General features: G+C 32.9%; 1 protein-coding gene across 1 annotated transcript in view; it reads left to right on the top strand.

Annotated features, from left to right (window-relative positions):
* Positions 1-26,492, top strand: part of LOC134841797 (uncharacterized) — a 105,494-nt gene that overhangs the window by 40,556 nt on the left and 38,446 nt on the right. The window contains exons 3-5 of the mRNA XM_063857834.1: positions 11,923-12,049; positions 12,635-12,964; positions 18,254-18,519. Coding sequence (XP_063713904.1) covers positions 11,923-12,049; positions 12,635-12,964; positions 18,254-18,519 — 723 coding nt within the window. The remainder of the gene's footprint in view (positions 1-11,922; positions 12,050-12,634; positions 12,965-18,253; positions 18,520-26,492) is intronic.

Consider the following 26,492-nt stretch of genomic DNA (forward strand, 5'->3'; position numbering starts at 1 on the left):
AAGTTACTTTTCATGCCCTGGACAAAGTAGCCGACTTATATATACTCTTTAAGGGTTTGTTCTCTTCGGCTGTAAGGGTTTGTTCATTCTTAATTATCTGGTTCGACCAACAATTTTGATCCAGCAGTATTGGTATATAAGTCGGACTAGAATTGATACATAAGTTGGCAATAGTCGATAACACGATAGATTTATGAGCCAAGGCTATGGTACGTGAGTCAAGCAGGGTTGATATACAACTAAGCCAGCATAAAAACTATCAAGTTTTTACTGATTTTTTTAACATTAAAATTACTGTCAATAAAAATCCTTGAGCGTGCGATGTCTTGTCATTTTTTTGTTCATTTTTCATAAAATGTTTCCAAGAAACAGAAGCTTCCTTTTACATTAAGTCTCATTAATTTGGTCGAAAAGTTTCCGTGGTTTTTGAGAAGATAGATGAGCTCTGGATGAACTTTGAAAAGGTCTCTGCCCAAACGATGATACAAAAGAGCCTTCAAGTTACGTGAACATCCCCTGTAATTTGGTTGCCGACACAATGGTACTCGAAGACACCATGAGCAAACACTACTGAAACCCCGCAGTAGTGGCAAGACCCCGCATCAACCCCGAATCAACCCCACATCAATCCCGCGTCAACCTCGCGTCAACTCCAAGACCCCGCATCCTTAGCTGTGGCAACCATTTACAACAGTGCGTCATCCCATCACAGAATAATTGCAAACAGCCATTTGTAGAAAGGCGAGGGTGATAAAGGCTATCGTAGAAACTGGCACGGTAGCAGACGTTCTTTGGTTTAGTTCAGCTAATTAGCTGTATCAGCACTAAACGCAAACTCAAAACGCAACTTGCATCAATATTAATGTTGTTCAAACCATGAAGGCAAATCGTTTTCAGCAGCATTTATAAATGATTAGAAACACTCATAAATTTGTCCAAAATGAAAAATTGGCAGTTATCAAACTCACAGAGCTTCAACAATATTTTCAAGCTGATATTTTCATTGGAGTATAAAAAATATCCGTTAAAATTTTTTCTGATTGCTGATACAGTCCTGCCCGCACTGACAAAACGGTTTGGGAATGATTTAAATTGATTTAAAATCGAATTTAAATTGATCCAAAATGATTAACACTGTACAAGTTACGAACTGAATTGGACATTAAATCTATTTAAATTGATCTTCTTTGAAAAATTTGGATCGATCTAAGTGTCTACAAAACAATTTTCAAACCAATTTAAGCAAAAATTTATCCATCAAAACCAGAAAAAGGTCAAAATAAATCAGACTTTGAGCTCAAAAGTTTTTTATAAAATTGTAGAAAATAAACAATGTAATCGAGATTTTGAGCAAAGCCCTATGGAACAAATCGAAAAAATAACCGATATAAATCAGATGGCAACCTAAATCATTCCAAGCCTAAATCATTCCAAAAACAATTTGAATTATTTGGTCTTTTTATTATACTACCAGACGATGTAAAATTAAAAATGGTTGGCGTTGAATAAATGCAAAGACACTCAAAAACGACGATGTTGGAAAATTCGCAAAAAAATTGATTTAAATCCGTTTTAAAATCTTTAAAAACATAATTTATTTATCACTGAAAAAAAAATAATTTTCAGTCAATTTAAAATCAATTTTGATCAAATGTTTTAGCTGCGACTTAAGATCAAGTTAAATCAATTTCAATTAGATCCAAATCAACCTTTATCTTTTTTATTTAATCTTTATACTTTTTTCACGCTAAAATTGATCGTTGAGTTGTCGTGAAAGCCCATCTTTGGGATAAATTCGCACATTAAGCTGCACCATATCAATTTTGGTAAAGTTGTAAGCAATTTTTTGGTAATTTAATTTTTCGTCTAATTTTAACCTAATTTGAAAATTCTTTCACGTTTGAGCCTAATGGAAAACACGTTTGAAAATTCTTATTTTGTTCATTTTGTCCGGATAATTTAAATCAGCACTGTATTAGTACGAATTTTGGAAAATCAATTGGAACATACATATTACCTTAGTTTTTAAAAAGACGGAATAAAACTTTGATACACTTGCAAACATGAAAAAAATTTTAGGCTGAGAAAAAAAAATTTTTTTAACAAAGATTTGATTTGCTGGAGGCATATGTTTATTTAATTATTTGAATGAAACCTTGAAATAACTAAAAACAGTAAGAGCATTCAAGTTTTAATCTTGCTTTGAGGAGTTTTGCATCGATACAAATCTTTACTTGACTTGACAACTTAAACATTCGCAATATATTGTGTTCATTCAGAATTAATTTCCCCACTTGAACCCATTTTTTTGTTAAATTGCTTCAGTTTTCAGACCCAATTTATTTAAGGGCTTTTATGACGATAACAACTGTAAGAATATTTTCTGTCGAATTGATCATTAAACTGTCTGACAATTGCCAATGTTAGTCAAATTCATGTCCGTTCCAATTAACAAGCCTCGTTATTCATATTACCATGAAACGTAAATTTGAGAATAATCCGGAAGACAAAGCTATATAGTAACTGCAAATAAAAGCAGCGTTTTGTCAAATAAAATGCTTACTTTGTTGAGTGTTTTTAGTGATGACGACTTTTGTTTTTCCTTTTTTGGTTTCTATTAACTCAGTGTTTCTAGCAAATCTAATTCAGTGCTGAGAAGAGTTAAATGGATTTTTTGAAACTTGAGCCTATTTTCGTGAAGCGACATATTGAGTACTTTTCGCCCACTTTATGCTTAATTTACAGAAACCGTTCAACACATTTTCACCAAAAAACAAAACTATCTCTTCTCTTCGTAGATTATGGATTGAATTGCACAGAAAGGAAAAGTGTAATTTTTACATTTTCTTTTAGTATTTATTTGTTAAATTACAAGGACATTACTTCAATAACTATGCTGATGAGAGCCATACAAGGGCCATACAAGCGTTTCGTGACGCTTATCTAACTGGATGTGATTAGATATTAATGAACAGATTGCTATTTAATCTAATAAACATTCTTGTAATTGCAACCTTGAAATTTATTTACTCTCGTCAGTAGCGCCCAATGGGTGGCATGAGCTAATAACGGGAAAGTCGCCGGGTAAAAAAAACAGAACAGATTTTTTTTGTTGATAAATTTTCACAGGAAACCCAAAACTGCTATTTTTGCTTAAATCTTTGTGGAGAGAAAATTAGGATGAATAAGTAGTTTTCTTAAAATATGAGTCCCCTTTTTTCGATAAATTTTTTTTTTCTAAAAAAATAGCAAAAGTTTAATACTGCGTGTCAAAAACATCACCTAAAAAGTACTAGTGTCACCTTCACATTGAAATTTGAGTTTGGTTGAAAAACGAAAACAAGAAAAAGCCAAAAAGCCAAAGTGTATAATCTAATCTCTTTCTGAAGTCCTCCAGAAGAAAACAAATAATGCACTCAAATTCTTGTGTTACATTCGTCTATTATTTTATATTCACTCGCTTGTGCGTTTTCTTTTTAAATTTACATAAATTTATTTAATACGACTTAATCGTATGCGACTTTTGTTTGAGCCGTGTCACTTTACTTCGACTGGCCTGGTTTTTAACTGTTCCAAATTTTTTTTTATACCAACAATTTCATAATGGTGAGTGAAATTTCTTGTCCATATAGCCAGGGTTCCTAGCCTCGAACCGAAAATTCTTTTGGTTCGAAAACTTTTTTGATTTGAAGTGTTTTTTTATCTCATACACTGATTTGAACTCGTAGTGTAGTGTAAAATGATATGCCACCTTCAAGCAATATAAGGTTGCGAGATTTCGATTAACTTACAAGGTTAAAACCACTATGATGACTTAATAACTTAAAAGCTGATGACATCCATTATCGCTCGACCAATCCGAACTACTTTCTTAAGATGCAAATAGCAAGGGAAGGCCCCTTGTTCAAAAGCTTGACCTCTGAGACGGGGGTTCGGTCGAAATCTTGAGGTCACTAAGTTGGAGTCATGAGTCGAACACGACCATTAGTTGAATAGGTCAAATCATGTGTCAAACTGGGTCGAGCCTTAAGTCAAATAAGGTCCTATTCAGCATAATAAGGTCCTATTCCTCTCTTTAATCCACAAATCGTAAATTTCAGGTGATTTTTAAATAAATTTTGAGATCAATTCCAATTAGCACATACAAATTGATAACCAAAATAGACAAATGGAGAGAAACTGAATGCAGTTTTGGCATGAAAAAGTTTTAAAAAGTCAAGCTTCATTATTTGCTTATTTTGCTGGATATTTGCTTCATTAGAGTTTTCTTCAAAACGAAAAAAATGTATTTCCAATTTTTATTTGATTTTTAAAATCTAATGCTTTGTTTAATAAAATTTTTCTTCCCCATTATATTTACTGGTCAAAGTATAAGCTATTCAAAACAACCATGTTTTCTAAGCAAATCAAGAATCAGCGTACGAGGCATTTACCTTCTGTGGTGTGTCACAGACATGTTAATGGCTAAACAAGCTATTTGAGCTGTGTCCGTTTGGTCTGACTGTGCCCCTTAGGTTGTACAAGGACGAAGTTTTAACTCGCAAAGTTTTTTGGCAGTTTTTTTAGCTCAAGCAATTCTGTAGAATTTTTTTAACAAAAGCGGTGTTGTTTTTTGTTTCTGGATTGCTTTTGAGTGCCAGAATTTGCATAAAGGAAATGTTTTGGCTGCGATTTCGGACCAATGAACCAGCTTGTTTTGTAATTTTTTTAAATTCGATTTCATAGGCAAATCAATTGTCATGAAATAAATCAACTTATCTGGTTGTTTTTTTTTTTGAAAAAACATGCTCCTCATATATGCTATTGCCCAGCCTCTGCAGTCATATGGCTCTGCTTTAGTGGCAGAGGTAAGACAGTTGAAAAAAAATCATTATTACTAATCACTAACTCGCTAACCAGAACTTACCAATGCTACCGCTCAGTGCCAACACTATGGAGATGGAGAGCTTTGGTCAATTGAAAGTGTTTAACTTGATACTAGATCTGTCATAATTAAAAGATAACGTTTTCGTAACGTTTTTGTTCGGATTTGGAAAAAAGTGCTGAAGATTCATTGTTTGTGTGGTTTTTCTTTTTGACTGAAAACTTTGAACTCGAATCACTGGTAGGCTTTTCCCTAATGAACGTGGATTCGATTCGAAAATATCGGCAGTACTACGCGGAACGCGGTAAAAACAAGGATACCCGGGATGACCGAAACTTCTTATCATACAATTCCCATATATGAGAAACTTCTTGTCATACAATTCCATACAATGCCATACGTACAGAAAATTGTATGAAATCTCTATGATAAACTTTTTTCCATAAATGAAAATTGTATGATAGGTGTTTTTCCATAAACCAAAAAATTTGATTTTTTCTTCTAAATTTATTTCTGATAATTTTTCGGTTGTGTTTGCAGCCGAACAGAAGTGACAAAGACCTTGGTTACTCAAAGCACCAAAGGTTGGACGGTCTTTGCATTTACAATACATAGAAAACGACCTGAGTACGGCTGTCTTTCACAATTGATATAGCAAAAGCAACAAACTTTTAGTTTTTGGCAAACTTTTCAATGGTCATTATTTTAAATGTTTGAATTTTCAAATTATCAGACATTGATCATGGCACATATAAACAGCCCATACAAAAGATGAAAAAAGTTTATTTGCGTACGAAATTCGATTTGCGGTTGAAAAAAAAACAAGAAGTTTTTGGGCCAAATTTTCAAAATTACTCTGAAAATTCCATCAAAAAAATGCCAGTCATACAATTTCCATATATGGGAATTGTATGATAAGCATTTTTTCAAAAAACGAAAACCTCGGTTTCTTTAACCAGACTATTTTGTTAGAATCAAACAACCGCAGAAATAAATTTATATCTTTTTTCAACCATTTTTAGAAATTGTATGAAAATTGTATGACAAGCATTTTTCCACACACTTGATGTATGGAATTGTATGATAAGCATTTTTGGTGTATGGAGGTCAACCCGGGTAGCCCGTGTGATGAGAGAACTAGTGAATCGGAGAATATTTGCGAATAGTTATATTCAAAAACTGAAAAACAACCAAAAAAAGGGAGAAAAAAAAACGTTTCTATTTTTGCACAAATTTTTTCTTCCTTTTTTGTAATAAAAATTTAATGGCAAACTATTGCTAAATATCCTAAGTATCCTCAGAAGTATCTTAAGTTTGTTTTCTTTTCTCAACCTAGAGGGTCAATTTATAAATAAAAAACGTTTCTTGACCGCTGCACTTGCTCAAATTCAGGCTAGAACGCAAAAGTTTCCAGCCAGTTTTTATCGACACTAGGATAATTTTACTATCTGATAATTTTACTATCTGATAATTTTACCAAATGCTATATTACTCAACCCAACGTTTATTTGTGGTACCTAATTTCACGTGCAAAAAAAAGAAAAAGAAAAAACAACAACAAACACGAGACAAATATTCTCGTTCCTCTCTATTTTCAATGGTCCGAACAAGAAAACAAAATGACATGATTTAGCAAGTTAAATATCATACTAGAAGACATTTATGCCATCATATATTAGACAGAAATGCCGAAAGGAAAAATTTTAATAAATCGAATTTAATAGAAACGACAATTGGTTGACAAAACTGAGCTGATTTCATTGGAAAAAGCGACGACTGGTTGCAGGGCAGATAAGTTGGGAACATTCCTTTCGTTGTTTCATAGCAAATCCTTCTGTCCGTTAACGCTTTGTTGTTTGCGTGTTTTTTGATTTGCCTGATCATATTTCTTGAGCTTACTGTGCAACTTAATGTCTCTGCTTTCAAAGAAAATAGCGGAATATTTGTGATCGATTTAAATTCGTTCTCCAGAACGATTTCGACCTTTTGAACATTCTTCTTCATGCTTTTTTCACATAAAAAACGTTTTAAGCAGTTTTCGACCTCTGATCATTTTTTTACCGGTTAAAAGAAATGAAACACTGAACGCGACAACCTTTCCGGATCTGTATTTTCAAAGCTCTCATAAAATATTCAAAACTACCTAAAACACTTTTTTAATTTTGAACTCAGGGAACCGAGAGTAGTTCAGTTTGATATTGAAAATTCTGCCAGTACTATAAAAGTTTTTTTATTGATGTGGAATAAGTAATTAAAGTATTATTTGCTTGAAGACTTGGACAATTTTGACAAAACATTTTGATTTTTTCTTTTTGTTTCCATGAAAAAGGGATAGAACTTACTTTCTTCAAAATTCATTTTGGACAGTTGGTAAGTCTTTCCTTACTCCAAGTTACGCTAGTCTATTCAAGGTTTAATATATGACAAATTTTGTTGAGCATAAATTGATTTATTTTGATTTGTTGACCTAGTTAAATTTATTTTGCTCCCATAACCGCCCGCCCTAATTTTTTTCTATTAAAACCTTTGAACGAAAAAAATATCTTTTTTTTTTGGTTATTGTTAAAATGGCGGTAATTGAGGCTTTTTGTGCTACTTTTTGCACAGCTATCCCTTTTTTAAGCAAATGGTTTCTTGAGTAACAGCCTGACTGAGTAACTTGCCTCAGACTTTTAAAATGGCACCATAATTGGAAAAACGGCTGTGAAACGTTTTCACGCTCCAATGACCTATCGTTGATTCTCTTCATATTCAGGTAATGATTTTGAAATAGCTTTGAAAGTTTTGTCATAATTAAACATATTTTCATCCTGATTTCAAGATTAGAAAAAACCTTTTACCAGTGATTTTTTTGTCGGAACACAAAGCAGGATATTTGTTTGTTTCTATTAAGGCTTTCAGCAACGAATTGTTATACGCTGAACATCGTTTCATATTGAGTTGTATTAATACATAATATAGGCTAAAAAACGCCTTACGAAAAAATAGTGATGTAAACAGGGGGGTTGCCATATTTTTTCAAAGGGTCCCTCCTTGGGTACAACTTTACGACATCCATTTTTGGCTGAATAACCTCAAAGTTTTTCTACAGTTGCTTTCGACGCCAAAAATACCATATTTGAGAGAGAGCGCTTTTCTGTTTAAGCTTTTAAAGTTCAGCGCAAAGCAAGGTTCTTTGGCCAAATTATTTGTAAAAATTTCGGAAAAAATGCTTTTGGGCCGTGTTTAAATTTCAATAACCAAATTGAAGTCACTTATTAATGCCTTTTTTTTAAAAGGAAAAGTCTTCAGTTTTGTTTTTGGCTTATGTTTATTTTAATTTCATTCGGTGAAAGATTCCCAATTGTGAAACTGCAAATAGTGCAAAAAACCTGATTGAAATCATATTTAGGAAATTTATCAAAAAATTTGTTTAGCAGAGGATTTTATTTTTAAGATTTGCCAGCGGAACAAAAAATAATTTGTGACCAATTTCTCTCAATTTTTGTTAGTACTCTGAAAAATTGTCAATCATTGCAACCTTTGCAAATGGAAAGAACTTCAAAAAAAATTCATCACCAAAATCGAAAACATTTATCAATTTTTTGGCGTTCTTGAGTTCATTGACGCTTTCTATTGGCTACGTGCTCAAAGAATGGCATGTGGCAAAAAACAATTTGGCACAAAAAAATGCCTAATTGATTCTTTCGAGGCAACACTTAATAAATTTGGTACATTTTAGAAAGCTTTGACATGTTTTTTTGAATGTTTTTTTAATGTTTTTATTTTTTTAATGTTTTTTATGGTTTTTTTAAATATCACGCTAGCAAAACCCTAGATCCGCGCCTGAGTAATTTAAAGGAAAGTGACGCATATTAAATTACTTGACTCTGCAAATGTAGCGAAAAGTGGAAGTCTGAAAAGGAAAGTTGCAAAAACTGTCTGTCGCTTTCGCTCTTCTGCTACTTTAGTTTCATTTGAGATAAAAATTTTAACGTTGATATCTGCTAAACAGCTTTTTCATGGTAAACAAATTAAATTTTCTGACACACTCATTCTAAATAACGTACAGCAAAAAACCGGGCATCTGGCCTGAACATCAAAGAAAATTTTGAAGCACAAAAAATTGCAATGAGGGCGGGAAAAACAATAAAATTATATTTTTCGATTTTGTACAATTTTTTTTCAAACCAAACAGAGAAATGATCAGATTATTCACGGTTCGGTCCTTTCAAAAAGGCATACTTTCGTTTTATTTTTTTGCCAATTTTGACACAATTTTTATAAGGCTTTTCTGAGATTCTTAAGGAGTAGGTAAACTGGGGAAAAAGTACAAAGACAAAAACTTAATATTTGAAACCATTATTTGAAATTTTCATTGTTCTGATTTCTCTTGATGGGTGGTTTCCATTTTATGAAATGCAAAAAAAAAATCAAATTGGAGAATGAGTTCTCGATTTAAATCAAAGATAGCTCTTCATTAGCAGGTATACACATTTTATACACTTTTTCACTTTAAAACGAGAAATTTTTTCCGATTAAAATGTTCTCTATGTTTTTTTAGAGAAGAATTCTCATCAATTGCAGCCAATAGGGATAAAAAATATGGATTTGTTTTTTCCAATTATTACTTGTATTGATACGTTAAGCCGTCGTTTTCACTGTTTTTTTATTTAGTTACTTTGTAAGAAATCTGAGTAAGGCTTTTGAAAGTTTTTGTTCAAAATTTTCGAATTTTTTTTTGAAAAAACTGAAATGAGAAAGCTAACATTTTGGTGTCAGGATCAAACTGTGAAAAATCTTAAATCCTCCAAATGTGATTGTCATTAACAGGGATGCCCAAACTGCGATTTGACTAGGGGTGGATCTAAATGGAGTCTAAACTGCCACCCTAATTTGCGCTAAAAAGTTTCCGGTTGCACGCCGAAAAAAAGTGATATAGGGGTTTGACTGGAAACCCGCCCGAACGAATCAATTCCATTTGCTAATTTTTGAACAACCTCTTTGGCATTATTTGCCAATGCCATTTTTGGTTGACCAACCCGTAAGATTTTTGATTTTCTGGTTATAATTTCTTTTTCTGTGAATAAAGCTTTTGTGTCTCGTCTAATTACTCCTTTTTGAAATTGTGTTTTTTAATATTTTGCTTTTGATCCAAATTTTTGCACTTCATGAATACTGTATGATTTAGATCCATCATATAATGTGATTTATTAAACTTGCAAGAACAAAATTTTTGTAATCGAGAGCGTGATTTTTTTTCCCAAAAAAAAACTTTTTTTACAAATCTGTTAGAAGTTGAGCTTGCCTTATTATTGAACTTCAAGCAAATACAGGCTGCTCCTTTTTTACAGGTAACACTGTAGCTTTTACGCCCTAAGGCCAGGGGTTCGAGTCTTGGCCGGGTCTTTTCTTCCAGCATGCATTATCTGGTTTTTTTTTTCGGGAAAATTGACTGGTCAGATTTTAGTTTGTCTGCTTATGTTTTACCGGCTTACTTTCCACATCTCAAATTTTTACTTTGCATTAAAAAAATGCTGTAATGCTCGCTAGTTGTATTTCTCAACTCTTCATCTGAAATGGCATCTAAATGACTTAACATCTAAATGAGTAAATGACTGTTTGCCTATGAGGTTAGGGACGTTACCTGGAGAGTGTTGCTAAAGTGGATAAGTATCCACCGCTAAATTAAGTAGTCGGAGGTTCGATGCCAATTATCCGTGGTTGTTGCTTGAAAATAATGCGTTATAAACCAGCCCAAAAATATCCAAAAAACCGTACTTAGACCCCTATACAAGAAAAGAGCGCATGCTTATGAGCTTGACAAATACTTTTTGAGAATTTTTCGAACAATCATGTTTGTCCTAACTTCTCGAAACTTGCATTGTTTTCCGAATTGCTCAGGATTCCAACACAATTTCGGTGTCCATGATACAAATATGTACCATTAAACTACCGCTTCTGAATAGTTGGATTCAAAATACTTTTTTTTTCAAAATCATAGACATGAAACCAAATTAACAAAATTTCGATTTTGATAGAACAGTTTTATTCGTGACAGTTGATATCTTCGGTATTTTTTGCTAGGTGCGATTGCGAAATTTTTTCGTTCTCTACGCGGGTGTTAGTTTAAGTCGCGTGACCTAAAAAAAATAGGTGTTACGATTAAAAAAAATACGATAAAACCATGTCTAGTGAGTTCTCGGCATCGTGTCGACCTTGTCTACAGATTTTTACAGCTTTTGTAAGTCGTCAAACAACATTTGGGCGTACTTTGAAGAGAGTTTGATGAGAAAAAAGTTTAATTAATGTCGTGATCTGCTCTCGAAAACAAAAGTACTTCCATCAGTTTTTTACTTTCGAAAAGAAAAGTATTCACTGCAGATTTTGCTTGCTGAAAAAGCTTGCTGAAAGTCTTGTCTGTTAAATGAAAAAATAGGTCCATCAACACAAAACAGTACCAGCATAAAAGAATACAAAAACAGAAAACGTCGTTAAAAAATAAATCAGAAAAGTAGCTGGAAGAGAATACAAAAATTACTTGTCAGAGTTTTTTATTGTCAGAATATGTGTTACAAATTGAAATGATTTACCTGAAAATTTGAGATTGATCAAAAAGAAGTCATAGTGTAGAGCCTAAATTCAGAAATATTCATTGCATCTTCATAAATAAGCGTCAGAAAACGAAAAATTGGTGGTTTTAAGCCATATATGTAAGCAAAACTTGTATATTTGTTATATTTAAATTAATTCTAATCTAGAAGCCAGCCTGGAATGCATGAAAATTACACGATGTTGATTTGTAAATTTGTAAATTTATATCGTGAGACATGTATTTTATAAGTTTCGGTTTATGTTGATAACTTACATATTCCTGCAAAAACAGTCTGTGAAAAAGTGTGAAAAAATTTTTATTGGTTTTTCGTCCCTCGTTGATAATCTTCTTAAATCTTCGTGTGGATATAAATTTTCTTGAACTTTTTTTGTTAATAAACCTTATTCTGAAAACTACTGGTGGATAATCTTGTTAAATTTTCTCGTGGGCTAAATCATCTCAAGTTAAGTGTGATCTTTTGTAGTGGACGAGTTCCTGAGCAACAGTGGGATGATGGACTTGGGCCACTTGAGTCTGGAGGAGAAATTGCAGATCATTCGGGTGTTGAAAAGGGACGAGCGCCTCCTACACACAGAGTCCAACAGGGTCCTGTGAGTGAACAAACACGTCACACAATTGGTTTTTTTGTTATACGGCCCAAATTATCAAACTGTTATTTGAGCTTGTTTTCATTGAAAACGCTGAGATATCTTTTCGCTGGTGTTAATTTCAACCAATCAGATTCGAGCATCATCATGAAAAATTCAAAATGGTAAAAAGAATACCTTTTGAGCCGTAACAGAAAAGACTCCACAATTTAACTGGGGCGTTCAACAGTGCCGAAGTACAACAGTGCCGAAAATAATTTTAATAGTCAACAGTGCCGAAAATCATCAATTTTTGGCACTGTTGTACTGCCCCCAATTTAACGTATTATTTTGGGTTTTCTTATGACTTTCTATTTTTTGTTCAATTTCTTGATAATAATTTTTGAAAATAATTTTGAAAGTTGAAGAAACATTTTAGTTCGACTGAAAGCGGGGCGGAACTTTAACATCAGGTTTGTTTTAGTTTTTTTGCGCAAATTCAGGCACCAAAAATTATCTTCAGATTGGGCCGAGTGATTGTCATTTTATAGCACTTTAAGTCGTGATTTCAATACTGCTTATTTTATTTTGTGTCTTGTGTTTCTCCAGGAAATTAAGACAGGAGGTGCAGGATCTGAAACGGAAGGGGGCTATCAAGACAGGCAACACCCCTTCCCCCTCAAGTGTAACGACAAACAGTACAGGGGGAGGCACAGGAGCAGGTGGGGGGTCCGATCATGGAGGGGGAGGGGGAGGGGGAGGGGTGGTTGGGGGTGTACTAGATGGAAAACTGTGTGCTAGATGTCAGAGTGAGCTGGGTCTCATTTTGAACAGGGGAGAAGAGTGTTTCAAGTGCCATTTCATGGTTTGCAAACTGTGCCGTGTGGTCGTCACTGAGGATGGGAAAACATGGTTGTGTATTCTGTGTGCCAAACAAGCGTAAGTTTTTTTAAGCTTTTTTTTCTAATAAACTTAAGCTTTTTAAGTTTTTTAAACTGACGTTCTATTATTGTTCCGATTTTCGATATGCATCAGCAAGGTTAATTGTTTTCATATTTTCGTTAGATTTTCTGCATTTGCATTGGGTTATTTCATTTAATTTTTGTGTAGTTTCTCGAACTATTCTTACCGGCAGCCAATTTTTTTGAACCAAATTAATATTTTCAATATATGGTTCCTACTATTGTAGATACAGTCACCTCTATAAAGTAATGAATGATAATATCTGGTGTTGAATTTTCATCTACGAGAATTTTATTGATTAATCTTTCAGCTTGATAGTTTTCAAAACATCAAAGTTTATTTAAAATGGTTTCAAGTGATAACTCATCAAACTCATTAGAAAAAAAATTGAGCAAATTTAATGGGCTAGAAGTTCCAAGAAACAATTCTTATTCCTTTTGCTTCTTTTTGATATGCTAATAGTTATATATTATCTCTTTTTGCTGCGAATTAACTTTTCGACCAATTAAGGCAAATTGCGGTTTGCTATTTTTTATCAACTTTCAAAAAATATTTTTTATAGTTTTATTCAAATATTTGACACACTTATTTGATTTTTTTACGCCAATCGGAGGTTCGACATACTGACCACTTAAAGGGTTTCCTTTTTTGTAGTATTTTACAACATGCATTTTCCGCCAAATAACAAATTTTTTTAAACTTCGGCGCCAATGTATACAAGTTATGAGACAAAAACATCTTTCACTTTTCACCCTTTTGCAAGGGTTGGGGGGATTCGTTATTAGGTACAAAATGTCTAGATGCCTAACCATTGAATTTTGTTCTTCATATGGGTGGCAATTCGTATCTAGGTATTCTAGAGGGGGGGTAGTTAAAAATATCCGGTTGGGGAAGACCTGAGACATGCATAAACGTGCGTTTCATCCCTATAAGGTTTTGTGTAGGCTTGAAAAAATCAATTTGATTGACCTATAAAGTTTGTCGAAACTTTTCATACTTTTCAAAATCTGCTCCTATCATTCCTTGAAACATCACTAAACATAAACATTTAAACTCCTGAACTCCTAGATTTTTTAGTTGTTGCCTAATTAAATTTTATGAACTTCAGTTAGCGGACTAGCAATTTGTAAACCTCTCTTTATAACCATAGTCCTAGCCGCCTCTACAAAAGGTAGATAATATCTGGGGCTGATTTTCTTACAAACAAACTAACTTTTACTGATAAGTTGTTGACTTTTTTCAAAGCATCAAAAAACCTGCTATGGCTAGCTGCAAGTGATAATTTTTCTAGTTGCTCGATTAAAGAAAAAAATCAGAGAAACATTTCCGACGTGACTGTTTTTAAAAGGGTTCATATTGAGTCCCACACACTCTAATGCACGTCTGTTTTTCTGTTAAGACATGGACAAGAACTGTTTAGGGGATGAAAAATTTGTTGGTTTATTTTTTCTTGAACTTTTTCAATATATGATAAGAAAAAACTAACTGGTTAAAATTTCTGCCAATCAGATTGATAGGTGAAATTCTTAGAAGGATTGTTTTTTGGTGTTTTTGTGCTTATGAACATTATAGCAAGAAGTAAGCTAATTTGTAGAGCATCGAAGAATGCTTTGCTTGCGATCAAAAATTAAATTAGCTCTTGCAATCGTGATGCACATATATCTACATTTTTGCTGAATTAACAGTATTTTAGTATGTCACTGGGATAGGGGAAATATTAAAAAATTTACTAATCCTGAATTTACTATCTAAAACATTCAAACCCCATTGCTAAATCAAAAATCAAACCTTGGCTAAAGTTACCCATACTTATCAGATGCGCCAATTTTAGTTTATCGGCTGTTAATTGAACAAGACCCCACGCCGTAATTTATAAATATCATAACAGCAATTTCATTTTTTTTAAAAAAATTGCACCCCATATGTCTGCTGCGTATTTTTTTCCTTTCATCAATTTAAAAAAAAAAAAACATAAATTTCAGAAATTTTTTTTTGATGCCACCAAGATCAACTGCTCTTAATAATGCTTAAAATAAGCAACCGATGATTGGCTTGAACCAAGTAGATTCTCAAATTGTTCTAAATTGAGGGTCTTCAAGCTTAATGTTTAGTTGTTTATCCGAGTTTTTAAAGAAATTAATTAATTTTAAAAGCACTATTGAGGCGCATTTTATGACTATGATGCCATTGTCAAAAAGAAACAAAAAGAAGTTGAATCCATCCAATCAATTACTCATAAGACCAACTAGCGCAGTCAAATAAAAATTACAAATAACTTTCAGGCAAAGTATGAGAGCGACATTACTAGAATGTGTTAAGGACATATAGAACATGTAACGGGTTATTTGCCCTAATTGGTCAAAGCGTCACAACTTTACAAAAAATGGTGCGCATGAAATGCCTAGTTTTCAAAAGCAGTATCGAAATATTTGGGCTGGAGTATTTTTTCTCAGCTTTAAAAGAATCTCTAGCCAAACTCTTCAAATCAAATTTCTACTTAACACCTACCAATTTTTGACGTAATTTTGTTTAACAACCAACAAGTATCGTTGTCTTGAGCTCCATTAAAAAAATATATCTCACAGTAATAATTATTGGTAAAGTTATGGGAGTTAAAATATTGCCAATTTGGCCAGTTTGGGACAATTACTGTGCAATATACTTGGTGCTTTTAACGCGTGAAAGGAGATCTAATCCGTCTAAGAAATCGTTCCAAATTGAATTTAAGCATGCTATTAGGTCTATTTAGTTCATTTTGGTTAATGTCCTATTTTGTATTTCGCATCAATAAAATTTATATGATAATTTTACTCTTTTTTTTCTGCTTTTCTGTTGAAAAAATTATCCGTTTTTCTAAAAAATCAATACTCCATAGACTTCATAATTTAATCGGAACTCTGAGAGTTTTAACTTGATACGAACAATCTTGATAATATAGTGCACATGGCATATTTTCAGTCATATAAAAGGAACTGCTCAAAAATGGCTCGGCAAAAAGACGGAATTTGTCCGAAGGAAGAAAAACTCACCATACCCAAAGATTTCGTCGCTTTCTTCAAAAGTGGGGACAAAAATAAGCACTGTTTTTTTTTCTAGCTAAGGTTATACTGAGGAGTAAAAAACCACTAGTTTGCTACGACCTTTTTTGCAACTCACAAATAAAAAATAAAGTTAGCAGGGATTTGTTATTTATAAAAAAAATGATAAGAAACATTTTACCGATTTTTTTTTGCCCTGCCCTTGCAACTAAGTAGACTATGAAAGTCTTGTGTTGAGCAAACAAAAAATATTTGCTTTTTGCGGACTGCTATGCGCGCAAAACAGTTATATTACCAAGAGTTTCAAACTCGGACAACACTGCATTGATAATCCAAATTTGTGGCAAATTTATAAATTACTTAGAATACTCAAGTTAAACGTTAATCTTGACAATATAACCCGTTTTCTTTGTTTTCAGTGCGTTAGGATCAACGACAGCTTGGTTTGAAAATGCACTTATTTAAAATGCTCTTTCCTTCAAAACAATTGGCGATGTATTTATGCTTCGGGGGCTTTGTTATTCAAAAATCATTCTCAAAATTAAAATTTTCAATAACCGATTACAACTGATATTTTTTACTATCTAAAGATATTAATGCCATGAGCTCATACTTTAAAAAAGTTTCGACCTGGGGTCATTTTGGTTTCGATTTTCGAAAAAAGTGCGGAACGTTTATGCTTGTGGTAGTTTTTTTCATTGAGTCAGTTTTCGCTTTTAATTGAATGTTTTCGTCGAATTTTTTATCTGTACCATCTAAAATTTATTGTTGTCCGGAAGAAAAACTTTAATCAATTTTTCCCCAGTGGTGGTTTTTCGTAAAATAAGGGGGATTTGACAATTGGTTACTTGGCCTTTTGGGGCAATCAACGCGCGGTATATTGCGTTCTTGTAAGCAGCGGAATAAATTGTTCTAAATTGAACTGATGCAAGTCATTTGGAGTTTCTACTATGATAGGAGACGCTTTAATACATTCCTTTGTACTTTACGAGCAGCAAAATGAAGAAAAAATGAAGTTTGTCTGCAATTTTGGACAAGTAACAATTCCAGAAAATAAAACATTTTTCACGCCGAAAAAAATGTTATAGACCAGATTATGCCACTGTTTTACACCAATTTCTTACCCGATTTTTCGTAGTTAGGGCGGAAAATAGTTTCTTTTTCTGATACTATTTCATTCAATGCTGATAGTAAACTTTCGTTTCATTTAGAAGTTATGTCATCAATGGATTTAGAGACAAATTCATTTTCATTTAGCTGTGAGTTTCTGTAAATCGAATAATTGGGGTTTAGTTGTTTTTCTTTCGGTTGAAGGGTTTGTTCAATTTCTTTAGCATGGAAAAGTCATTTTCGTTTTTTTTTTCGTTCTATATCATAGCGCAGATCAAAATTTTACGAATTCTTTTTAAACTACAAAACGGACACTCAAGGAATAGTGAAAAACAAATACAAAATTTTTACTTGTAGAGAACTCCACATATATGACCCAATGAAAACATTAGCAAAAGTTTCGAGAAAAAAACACACTTTTGAGAACATTAACGACTGTACAAATGTGGATGAGCTTGAGCCCTGCTTTTTAGGGACTAATAGGAACAAAGGACTGAAGTCGGAGACAAAAGCCGATATCTATTAAAACAGAACAAGTAGCTTTAGGATCAGAAATTTTTTAAAACTTTTGTAATAAAGTTTGATAAATCAATTTCAGTGGACATAAGGACTACAACAACATAAGAAATGGGAAAAATATTGCATCAGTTTCGAGATTTTTTTTCTAATAGATAACAAAGACTTTTTGGAGTTATTCTGGTAAGTAGTGTTTCGTTTTTTTTTCGCTTTCTGCCATCAACTTTGGTAAATAAACAAAATGTTTTGAAAGCTTTTTTTTTTATTTTAGACAGGCATTTTTGTGTGATAAAGTATAAATTTTATGAGTTATTGATTAGCATAATTATCTTTGCTCTTGAGGCGTCACTCGACAGGCTAAACGCCTTTGACGTTCTCCCAAGTGTATTTGTTTTGCATATACTTGGAAACTAATTTATTATATTATTATCATTATAAAAACAAAAAATAAGTAACAGTTCAAAATGTTTTTTTTTTAAAGATTTCAACTTTTATCACGCAAAAATCAGACACGTCAAACGACACTCCATTTTTTTAGAATTTAGCCCTGATATCAGCAGACTTGTTACTTTCGAAATCTGTAGTTTTTTTGTTGTATTAGGAAACTTCGGACAATATCAGGGGAGTGGTTCTACGAGAAAGTGAGCGAGCGACTCAAACCGCAGAATGCGTCACACATACACGCCAGTAACGTGATCCGAGACTCCATACGGCTGAAGAAAAACCACAGCAGTGCCGGCAACAGTCCAGTGGCGGTGAAGAGGGGAATGCCGGTGCAGGTGGGGGGCAATACACAGGGACATCACGTGATACAACAGGCGACAACTGTTTCTCCCCGACACCACCCGAAGTCACGAACTCTCTCGGGTAAGTTTCGTTTTTGTAAACACTGTACAATTGAATGTAAAACATAATATTTTCGCTCGTTTTAGTTAATCATTAATCCTTTAGCCCTAATTCTGACTCAAAAATTGTTGTAAAAAATTTCAATGCAAGGTCTTGATGAATTTTATTGATTTTTCTACAATTTTTTAAATTGTTTTCCTTGGTTTGCGATGGAAAAAGGTTAGTACAGAAATGGATATGATATTACGTCGAAACAAAAATATCAATACGGGTCAGAAGATGGAACTCAAACTCGCGCGCCGGAACTTCATTCATTCATGATGGAAATCAAACTCGGGAAAATCGAGAAGTCTTCGAAGCAAAAATAAAATACCTAATTTCGAGACCTGTAGATCTCCAACAATAACGTGGAATCCAGAAAACCAAATAAAAGCCAAACAATCCAGAGTCGGGTTCTAAACAATGTGCTGTGGAATCCAGAAGTTATACAGACACGCACATGTGCGCCTAGACACACCACTTCTGAGCTTTTTAATGGCATATATGTACGTTCTTAAATCTGCCAGTGAAACGACCCCATTTTGCCAATTTTTCTTTATTGTAGAGATGATTACACAGCTGTATGAGACAAAAAACTGTTCGCGTCAGTTCATACAAAAATGGTTGTTCATAAATTCTTTTGACAAACTGCTCTTACTTAATTTGGTTTTGCGATTAAAAATGGACTTGTAAGCAGAAGATATCATTTTCAATCCAGTAATCTGTGAGCAGTTTTGAAAATACCCGGCAGCTGGCCTCATAAAGTTTTTTATCTCTTTTACAGCCTTGTTATCTCAACACTTCTGTAAACTTTGATGCTGTAATCTGAGATGACCATATAGGTAACATCATCAAAGTCTATGTAGGCGTCTAAGTAGGAGATGACAATATGGTGAAATCTTTTTGAGACAAGGGCACGACGAATCCGATTCATAAAAAGACGATTTACTAACTCTATGTTTTTATCGAGATGTCTAATGTGACTTCATATGACGACAGAAATGGATAGTGGCGTAAATAGACCAGAAAATAATGGGCCCCACTATCGACAAAAAAGCCTACTTTTGAAACTACACGCGGAGTACATTTTTCATTTTTCTCTTCAAATCATTGGAAAACAATTTTTTGTGTGTTTTTTAGAATATGACGAGGTTTTCAAATAAAATATTCTGCACAAATAGTTTAATGGTACATTATGAACATGAAAAAAATTATTAGGAAAAGCATCCTCAAAGTCATGCATAATTCCAAAACTTTAATTCTGATCTTTAATTCAAACAAATGAAGTTGTTCACATATGCTTTTCTTGTCTTTTAGTCCAATAAGACTTTGTTACGTTTTTGAAATTTGTGTCCCAAAAAACTTATAAAATTAAGACGCATATAAAATTTTCAATTTGGATGAGATCATGGATACTGTTAAAATTTTTTGCGGAACCTTCTCCGGATCAAACGCTCAATCTATACCTCTAAATGAACAACTGTAGAATTTCTCCCTAATCACGTAAAATTATGAAAATTAATTCTGTTATGCGTTTCGAACAAACGCACAAATAAAATTCGCTCTAACAATTTTTATGTTGGATTGCTTTTGAATGCTGTTAATTAACTAAATTGAAATGTTTCCATCAATTTTCTCTCATACAACTGTTAATTTTGTATAAATCTAGGCTATAGTTAAAGTTATTTCCTGAATTATTTGTTCTTTTTCAGACTTAATTTTGTTTTGGGATGATATCAAAGGGTTGATCCGCTTCTTCAAGTCAGATAATTTTCCAGCTAGTACAAGCAAAAAATTGATAGCAAAGAACGTTTCGATTACAATAAATGAAAGGAAAAATTTCAAAAAACAGAAAAACGTTTGAAACCAAAAAATAATTTAAAAAACACAACATGAATATGTTAAAACCCGCAAAATGAGAATTAAAATAACTCAATTAAAATAGAAATTGCAGACAATTAGAATTCAATCTCTCATCGTGTCATTTATCAATTTTTGAATCTTTTTGTAAAATTTTGATGTTTGAAGCCTTTTATTGGTGATAGCAGGTATGGCGTCCAGGGTTTATACACTAACCGGTCCTAAATCAGTATTTCTACATCTTGAACTAAAATTATAATGGTTAAACCTTCAATCTATTGACTAATAACTCAACCAGTGTCAAACAGCATGGTCCGACTTTTCTTTAATTTCAAAAACTCAACCAGATAAAATTAATTATCAAAATAACGGAAAATATAGAATATTATGCTGTTAAAGCATTTTAATAATACTATTTCTTGTCTGGGCGAAATTTTTATTAGTATTTACTGCTTCAAAAAAAATTTACAACAAAAGTCATACAGTTTTTCTCAAAAGATAGCGTTTTTTTTTGCTGGCTAATCAATGTAAAGGCAATTTCCACGTGGGATTTTTTTGCGCAAAAGCAGATAAAACAAAAAAACTTCAGGTAAAGTCGAGTAATAGATCAATTTAAAGACTTTCAGAAATAATTTGTACGCAATTAAAAATTCATGAAGCGTTTCAGTAGGGCGAATGTTTTTGAAAATAATGCTTTTAGCTTCACTTAGAGTAAAGAATAACTTTTGCGCGGAAAAAAGATATACACCGAAGCTCTTCCCTACAGTGAAATCGGAAAAAATGAATCCCAGTTTGAAAAAACCATCCGGTTTTGACGAATTTTTGGCTCAGTAAATGGCTAGAATAGTCTGTTTTTCCAATATGTTTTCAGTATGCTATTCACACTAACGATTTCACTCTTTGATCGATGCTGATAATACCAAAAACTCACTTAGTCCAAAATGGTTGGCCGGTTTTCTAAAAACCAAATTCAAGAACAATCATAAACAAGACTGCTCGTATACCAAGGCAAAGCGTCGATTGTTCCAAATACCCTTTAAAAGTGTTTGGTAAAAAAGCTTATTGTAAAAATATAAATTTTGGACAACTTGGAAGATTAAGTGTTAAAATATTAGTCGTACTAAATTAATACGACTAATTAGCTAGCCCTACTTCAATTTGGAATGATTATGTTTTGAATGATGATTGACGCATCAAAAATGTGCTCAACTTTTTCATCATTTTGAATAAAGTCTTTACAGCGCGCATAAACTAGTCCAGAGAAAGGCCAAATTGGCTATTTTTAAACTCTCAGAACTTTGCAAAAAAAGATCGGAGGTAAATCTTGTTTTTCATTTTGATTCAGGGAGGTCATGATCTTCAATGAGGTATGAATATTTTTAGTTAGAAGCTATAAGTTCGATCGCCAGAAACTGACAGAAAAAAAACACACCAAGCATAAAAAAACCGTTTTCTTAGATAGCCGGAACAATAAACCACCGAAACTTATTTTGAACGCAATCGAAGCTATTGCTGATTGTCAATAATATTTTACACTAAATGTCAGATTACATTTTTTGTATTATAGCTATAAAAACAAGTCCGTAAATTATTATTGTTGATTTTATTTGCTTCGAGTTTTTTTCGTTATGCTGGTCAAAAATAGACCATTGGACTTTCTTTGCCAGTTGAAAATACATGGATGAAAAATGTTTAGTGCCGTTATGATCTATCAGGCAGTGGAGAAACTATAGGCTGGGGTATGTAATTGAGATACCTGGAAGCTTATTTGCTGGAATTTGAGAGAATTCTCATATTTGAGTTTTTTAATTACGTGGTTTGAACCCCCCCCCCCCGTAATACCTACACTTTTTTGTATACAAAAATCATTTTTACGGTGTAACCATTGGTTTTATGAGGTTGTATTTGGGGCAAAACGAGTTCGTAATTGCGTGATAAAATCCTATGTCGATTTTCATGACAATTGAAGAAAAGCTATGAATAAAAAATATCGCAGGTAGGGGGGTGTGGGTGGCTGTAGGAGAGCCCTAATATAATTAATTATCTTTAAACATGTTTATTGAAAATTTTCTCTGCTTCGCGAGAAACCAGACTCAATTTTTTCTGCTCAATTTAATAAACCGCTGGGGGCGTGGAATTAGAGAACCACTAAGGGAACAGAAGACGAGTATTACCCAAGTTATTTGTTGTTTTTTAATGATTGGGCTAACAACAAGCCCCTCCCTCTGAAAGGAAAAGAGAAGAAAAATCTATTTAGAAAAGAAACCAAATTTGTTTATCTTGTCTCTTTTCAATGACGATGAGTGTTCGCAAAAAAAAAACTAATTTTTATTACATCTGAGAACTTTCAATTCGACAAACAAAATCAATATTCAATTTTCTTGTTGTTTCGACAATGTTAACCTTGTCCAATTTTGTAAATTATACTTCTCAAGTTATTTTTTTTTTGGATTTAAGGCAACTCTGCGAGTACTTTTAGTACTAATTGAATTTAACTATGAACTAACGTTGCACGCATGTATTCCGTGGCGGAATCCATCTGAAATGGTATGAAAAAAGGACGGATTCCATTAATACTTCAAAGTCTAGGGTTTTCTCTTAAATTTCCCCCTAACTAGCAGTCCAGACTGGTCAGCATGCTGTGTTTAACTTGCAGCTTGCAAAAAGGGGAAGCAATATTCGACTTAATTGGATTAGACTGAGCTTGATTGAAAGTGAAACAGAGCTGCTTTTATTTCACTATACCACAGCCCTTCCCTCTCTCTTTCACCCCCCCCCCCCACACCCATTTATGTTCCCCCTCCTCTCCTTCCGTCCCCGGACTTCTCAGATACAGCTAAAGAGTCCATCTTCATTTCCGCCCGACCCCGCGGTCAGAACTTACCACATATACACTTAGTTTATACCATTTCTACTTCTCACTAGAAAAACAAACGCACATAACAAAACTGGAAGCAGTAGCAATTTATTGGTGCACTTAACTGGATTAACTATTTAATTGACCAGTAGCTAACAAAAAAAATTCTGGAGTCATTTGCCGTTAAATTTAACATATTTTTCCGTCCAGCAGCTTTGAGCGTGAAATCGACAAGGATAACATAATAAGTGAAAATGTTTGTCTGGCTCTGTTGCTGCGTATATTTTTCCCCGTCTTCCTCCAAAACTCAAGTTACATTAATTTAAAATGCAATTTACTACCCTTATTCTCATCGAAAAGTAAGCTTTTTGTGATTATTATACTTTCAATTTGACCTGTTCGCTTTCTTAGTACCCTGTTTGTTGATTTTACCTGTATGGAATATTTCTACTGCTACGTAGAAATAGCCAGCAAATTTCAGTACTATCTTGCTTTTTTTTAAAAAAAAAGAGCAAAATTTGTCCTTGTTAGAGCTCTCTCTATCTTGAAAAGAATCAACCCTATTCATTATTTTTCAGTGACCCTTCCGGGCAAGTTAACATTAACTCTCTTCGTATGCTCTGAGATTCATATATGTTCCTCAATTCAGTTGGCGTTCACATATCTGCTACCGGGTCACTTTTTGAACCTCTTATAGATATAGTTAACAATTGCCCTGTGGTAAATCTAGAACCGAACCAACCCCCCTCCACCTAAATCCAAACCCCGTTCCCTACAAATGAAGGATAAATTCAGCAATTAAACACGCGAATTGATTGAATATACTTATATACCCTATTTTTTGAGACAAAGGTGAAAGGAAAATTGCGGACTAAATCTAAAAAAACTGGACACATATGATATTAATACACAATTAACATTTCACAAAATAGGATCATCTGCAATAACAGTCAGTGCGTATCCGCCCATCATTTCTTACCAATGCGATACCTTTTCAGTTAATACCCAGCTGAAATTTCATTTATCACACTGTACTTTTTTCACATCATTTTTTCTGGCCTCTCTTTTATCTTAGGACGTTATTATAATTATCCTTGGAGACGTAAGTATCGCACGAATAAATATTAGCTCGAATACTGTGCAAAACTATTTTTCCCTCCAAGTTATTCAAATTTTGGCAAAAATTGTTTAAACTTAATTCTATCCATTTCTATCATTATAATGTTCATAATTTTCTCAAGGACTCAAGGACAAAAAATTATATAATTAATCAGAGGCGGATCTAGATTTTTTCGAGGGAGAATTTTTAAACTACTTTTTTTAGGTAGACCAAATTGATTTCTGAAAATATTTTGAGCAAAACTGCCTTTTTTGGCATGCTTCCTTTCAAAATTAGTCTACAGTGTAATTGTATACAGATTTAAATTATCCGGACAAAATGAAAAAACTTTAGATGCAAAAGGATGAAAACATATCTTGCTTAAAATAAAATTTTAACAGAACTATTATGGTGCAGTTTGTTTTTGCGAATTTCAGTCCCGAAAATTTATCCGAAAATTCATCAAATTTGGCTTTGTTTTTTAATCAAAAATACTCAAAACAGTTTGTACATTTACTGACAAATTTGAATCACTGCAAGCCCCTTATATAGCACAACAAAATGTAAGAAGGGTATATTTTCTCAGCTTTGTATAGACATATTTGTTTTCGTTTAATAGCTAAAAAAATGCCATTTTTACTATAAAAAACACCAATTTAATAAAAACATTTTTAAATTTTTTGGCGTTCTGGCGTAATCTTTAATTGACTAAACAAAACCAAAAATGATCAAATTTTGGGTAAATTTTTGGGGTCAAATTTTGCTAAACAAATTGCACCAAATTCATTTTGTTGAAATCTTACGCAAGGTTGGACTTCATCATTTTTTGTCTGATCTCAACCCAATTTCAGAAAAACTCGTTTTAAATTTTAAGCTTCATTCGTTTTGTTCGGATTATTTAAATCAGCACTGTATATTGTTACCGAATGTGCCTTATAGAAATTTTTTAAATGCTTTTTTTTAAAGGAGTGGATCTTTTTGTTTTTGGAGATTTTTCATTTTAACGAAAATTATGGAGAGCTTTCTGCAAGCACTCAATTTAGACCATACATCTGCCATTATTCAGTAGATGAGCTCAAACCTGGCTGAATACTTTTTTTAATCAAATTGGATACACTTATTTATTCTGACCCTCATTTTCACTGTTTCAAATACGTAGTAGTTTTAATTTAGATTACTTTTACTGATCTTGTGTTTTTTCCAAAATAAAAATGATCGAGTTATCTTGGAAAAAACTTAAGTGAAACTTATGAAACTGTTTGAAACTTTTTTTGTATCACTTGAATCTGGTATGATGCACTCACTTCAAATGGGTTGATAACACATTGAAGATGATTTTACAATGGCAATTTCAGTTTCATTAAACAATTTCTAAAAAAATAATCAGTATCAAGAAACAATCAGAGTAGAATTTTGTTGCTTAGAGCAATGAACTAAGAGGATGATGTTCACTCTTTATTTCCTCTTACAAGTTTTTTTAAAGAAAAACGCTTTGGTACATTGATGCAGCTGAGAGTACTTTTTTGGGAGTAAAAATTAGAACAAGGAACAAAGTGAAGACGTTTTTTCGCTCGTGTTTTTCAAGTTTTTTTCGCAAGAAAACGTGTCAAATTTTGATCATGCTCAAATTTTAACCAAAGTGTAAAAAATGCAAAAAAAAAACACGTGAACAGCTTTTACATTCGAAAGTGGGTTTTAATTTTTATGTTTTATTGAATAAAATATCTAGTTTTGACCCAATTTTTTCTATTGGAACAGTTTCATAGAAAATAGACAATCAAAAACATTTTTCAAGTCCAGAAGAAACTTACCGTGGTGATGTATTTGTTTTAAAAATTGAAAAATGAGGGAAAAATTTAGAAAATTTAATTTCTTTAAATTCATTGACCATTGCTCCAATTTTCTGTCGTGTTTAAAATGTTTTGTCAAAGATGACTGGGCGGAACTTTTTGTGTGTTTTGTCAGCAGCCAGTAATTAACGCTTCTTGTCAAAGCGGCTTGTTTCACTGTTTGAGACAATAAAATCATAAAAGCTTCTATTGACAATCAGAGTCATATGTTCAAACGCTGCTAATATTTTAACTAAATTGGTCATAGATTCAAACAGTTCAAGTAGTTTGTCGACGAAAGAGTGCTTTT

Source organism: Symsagittifera roscoffensis, chromosome 3 (assembly GCF_963678635.1).
Source record: "Symsagittifera roscoffensis chromosome 3, txSymRosc1.1, whole genome shotgun sequence".
NCBI lineage: Eukaryota > Metazoa > Xenacoelomorpha > Acoela > Convolutidae > Symsagittifera > Symsagittifera roscoffensis.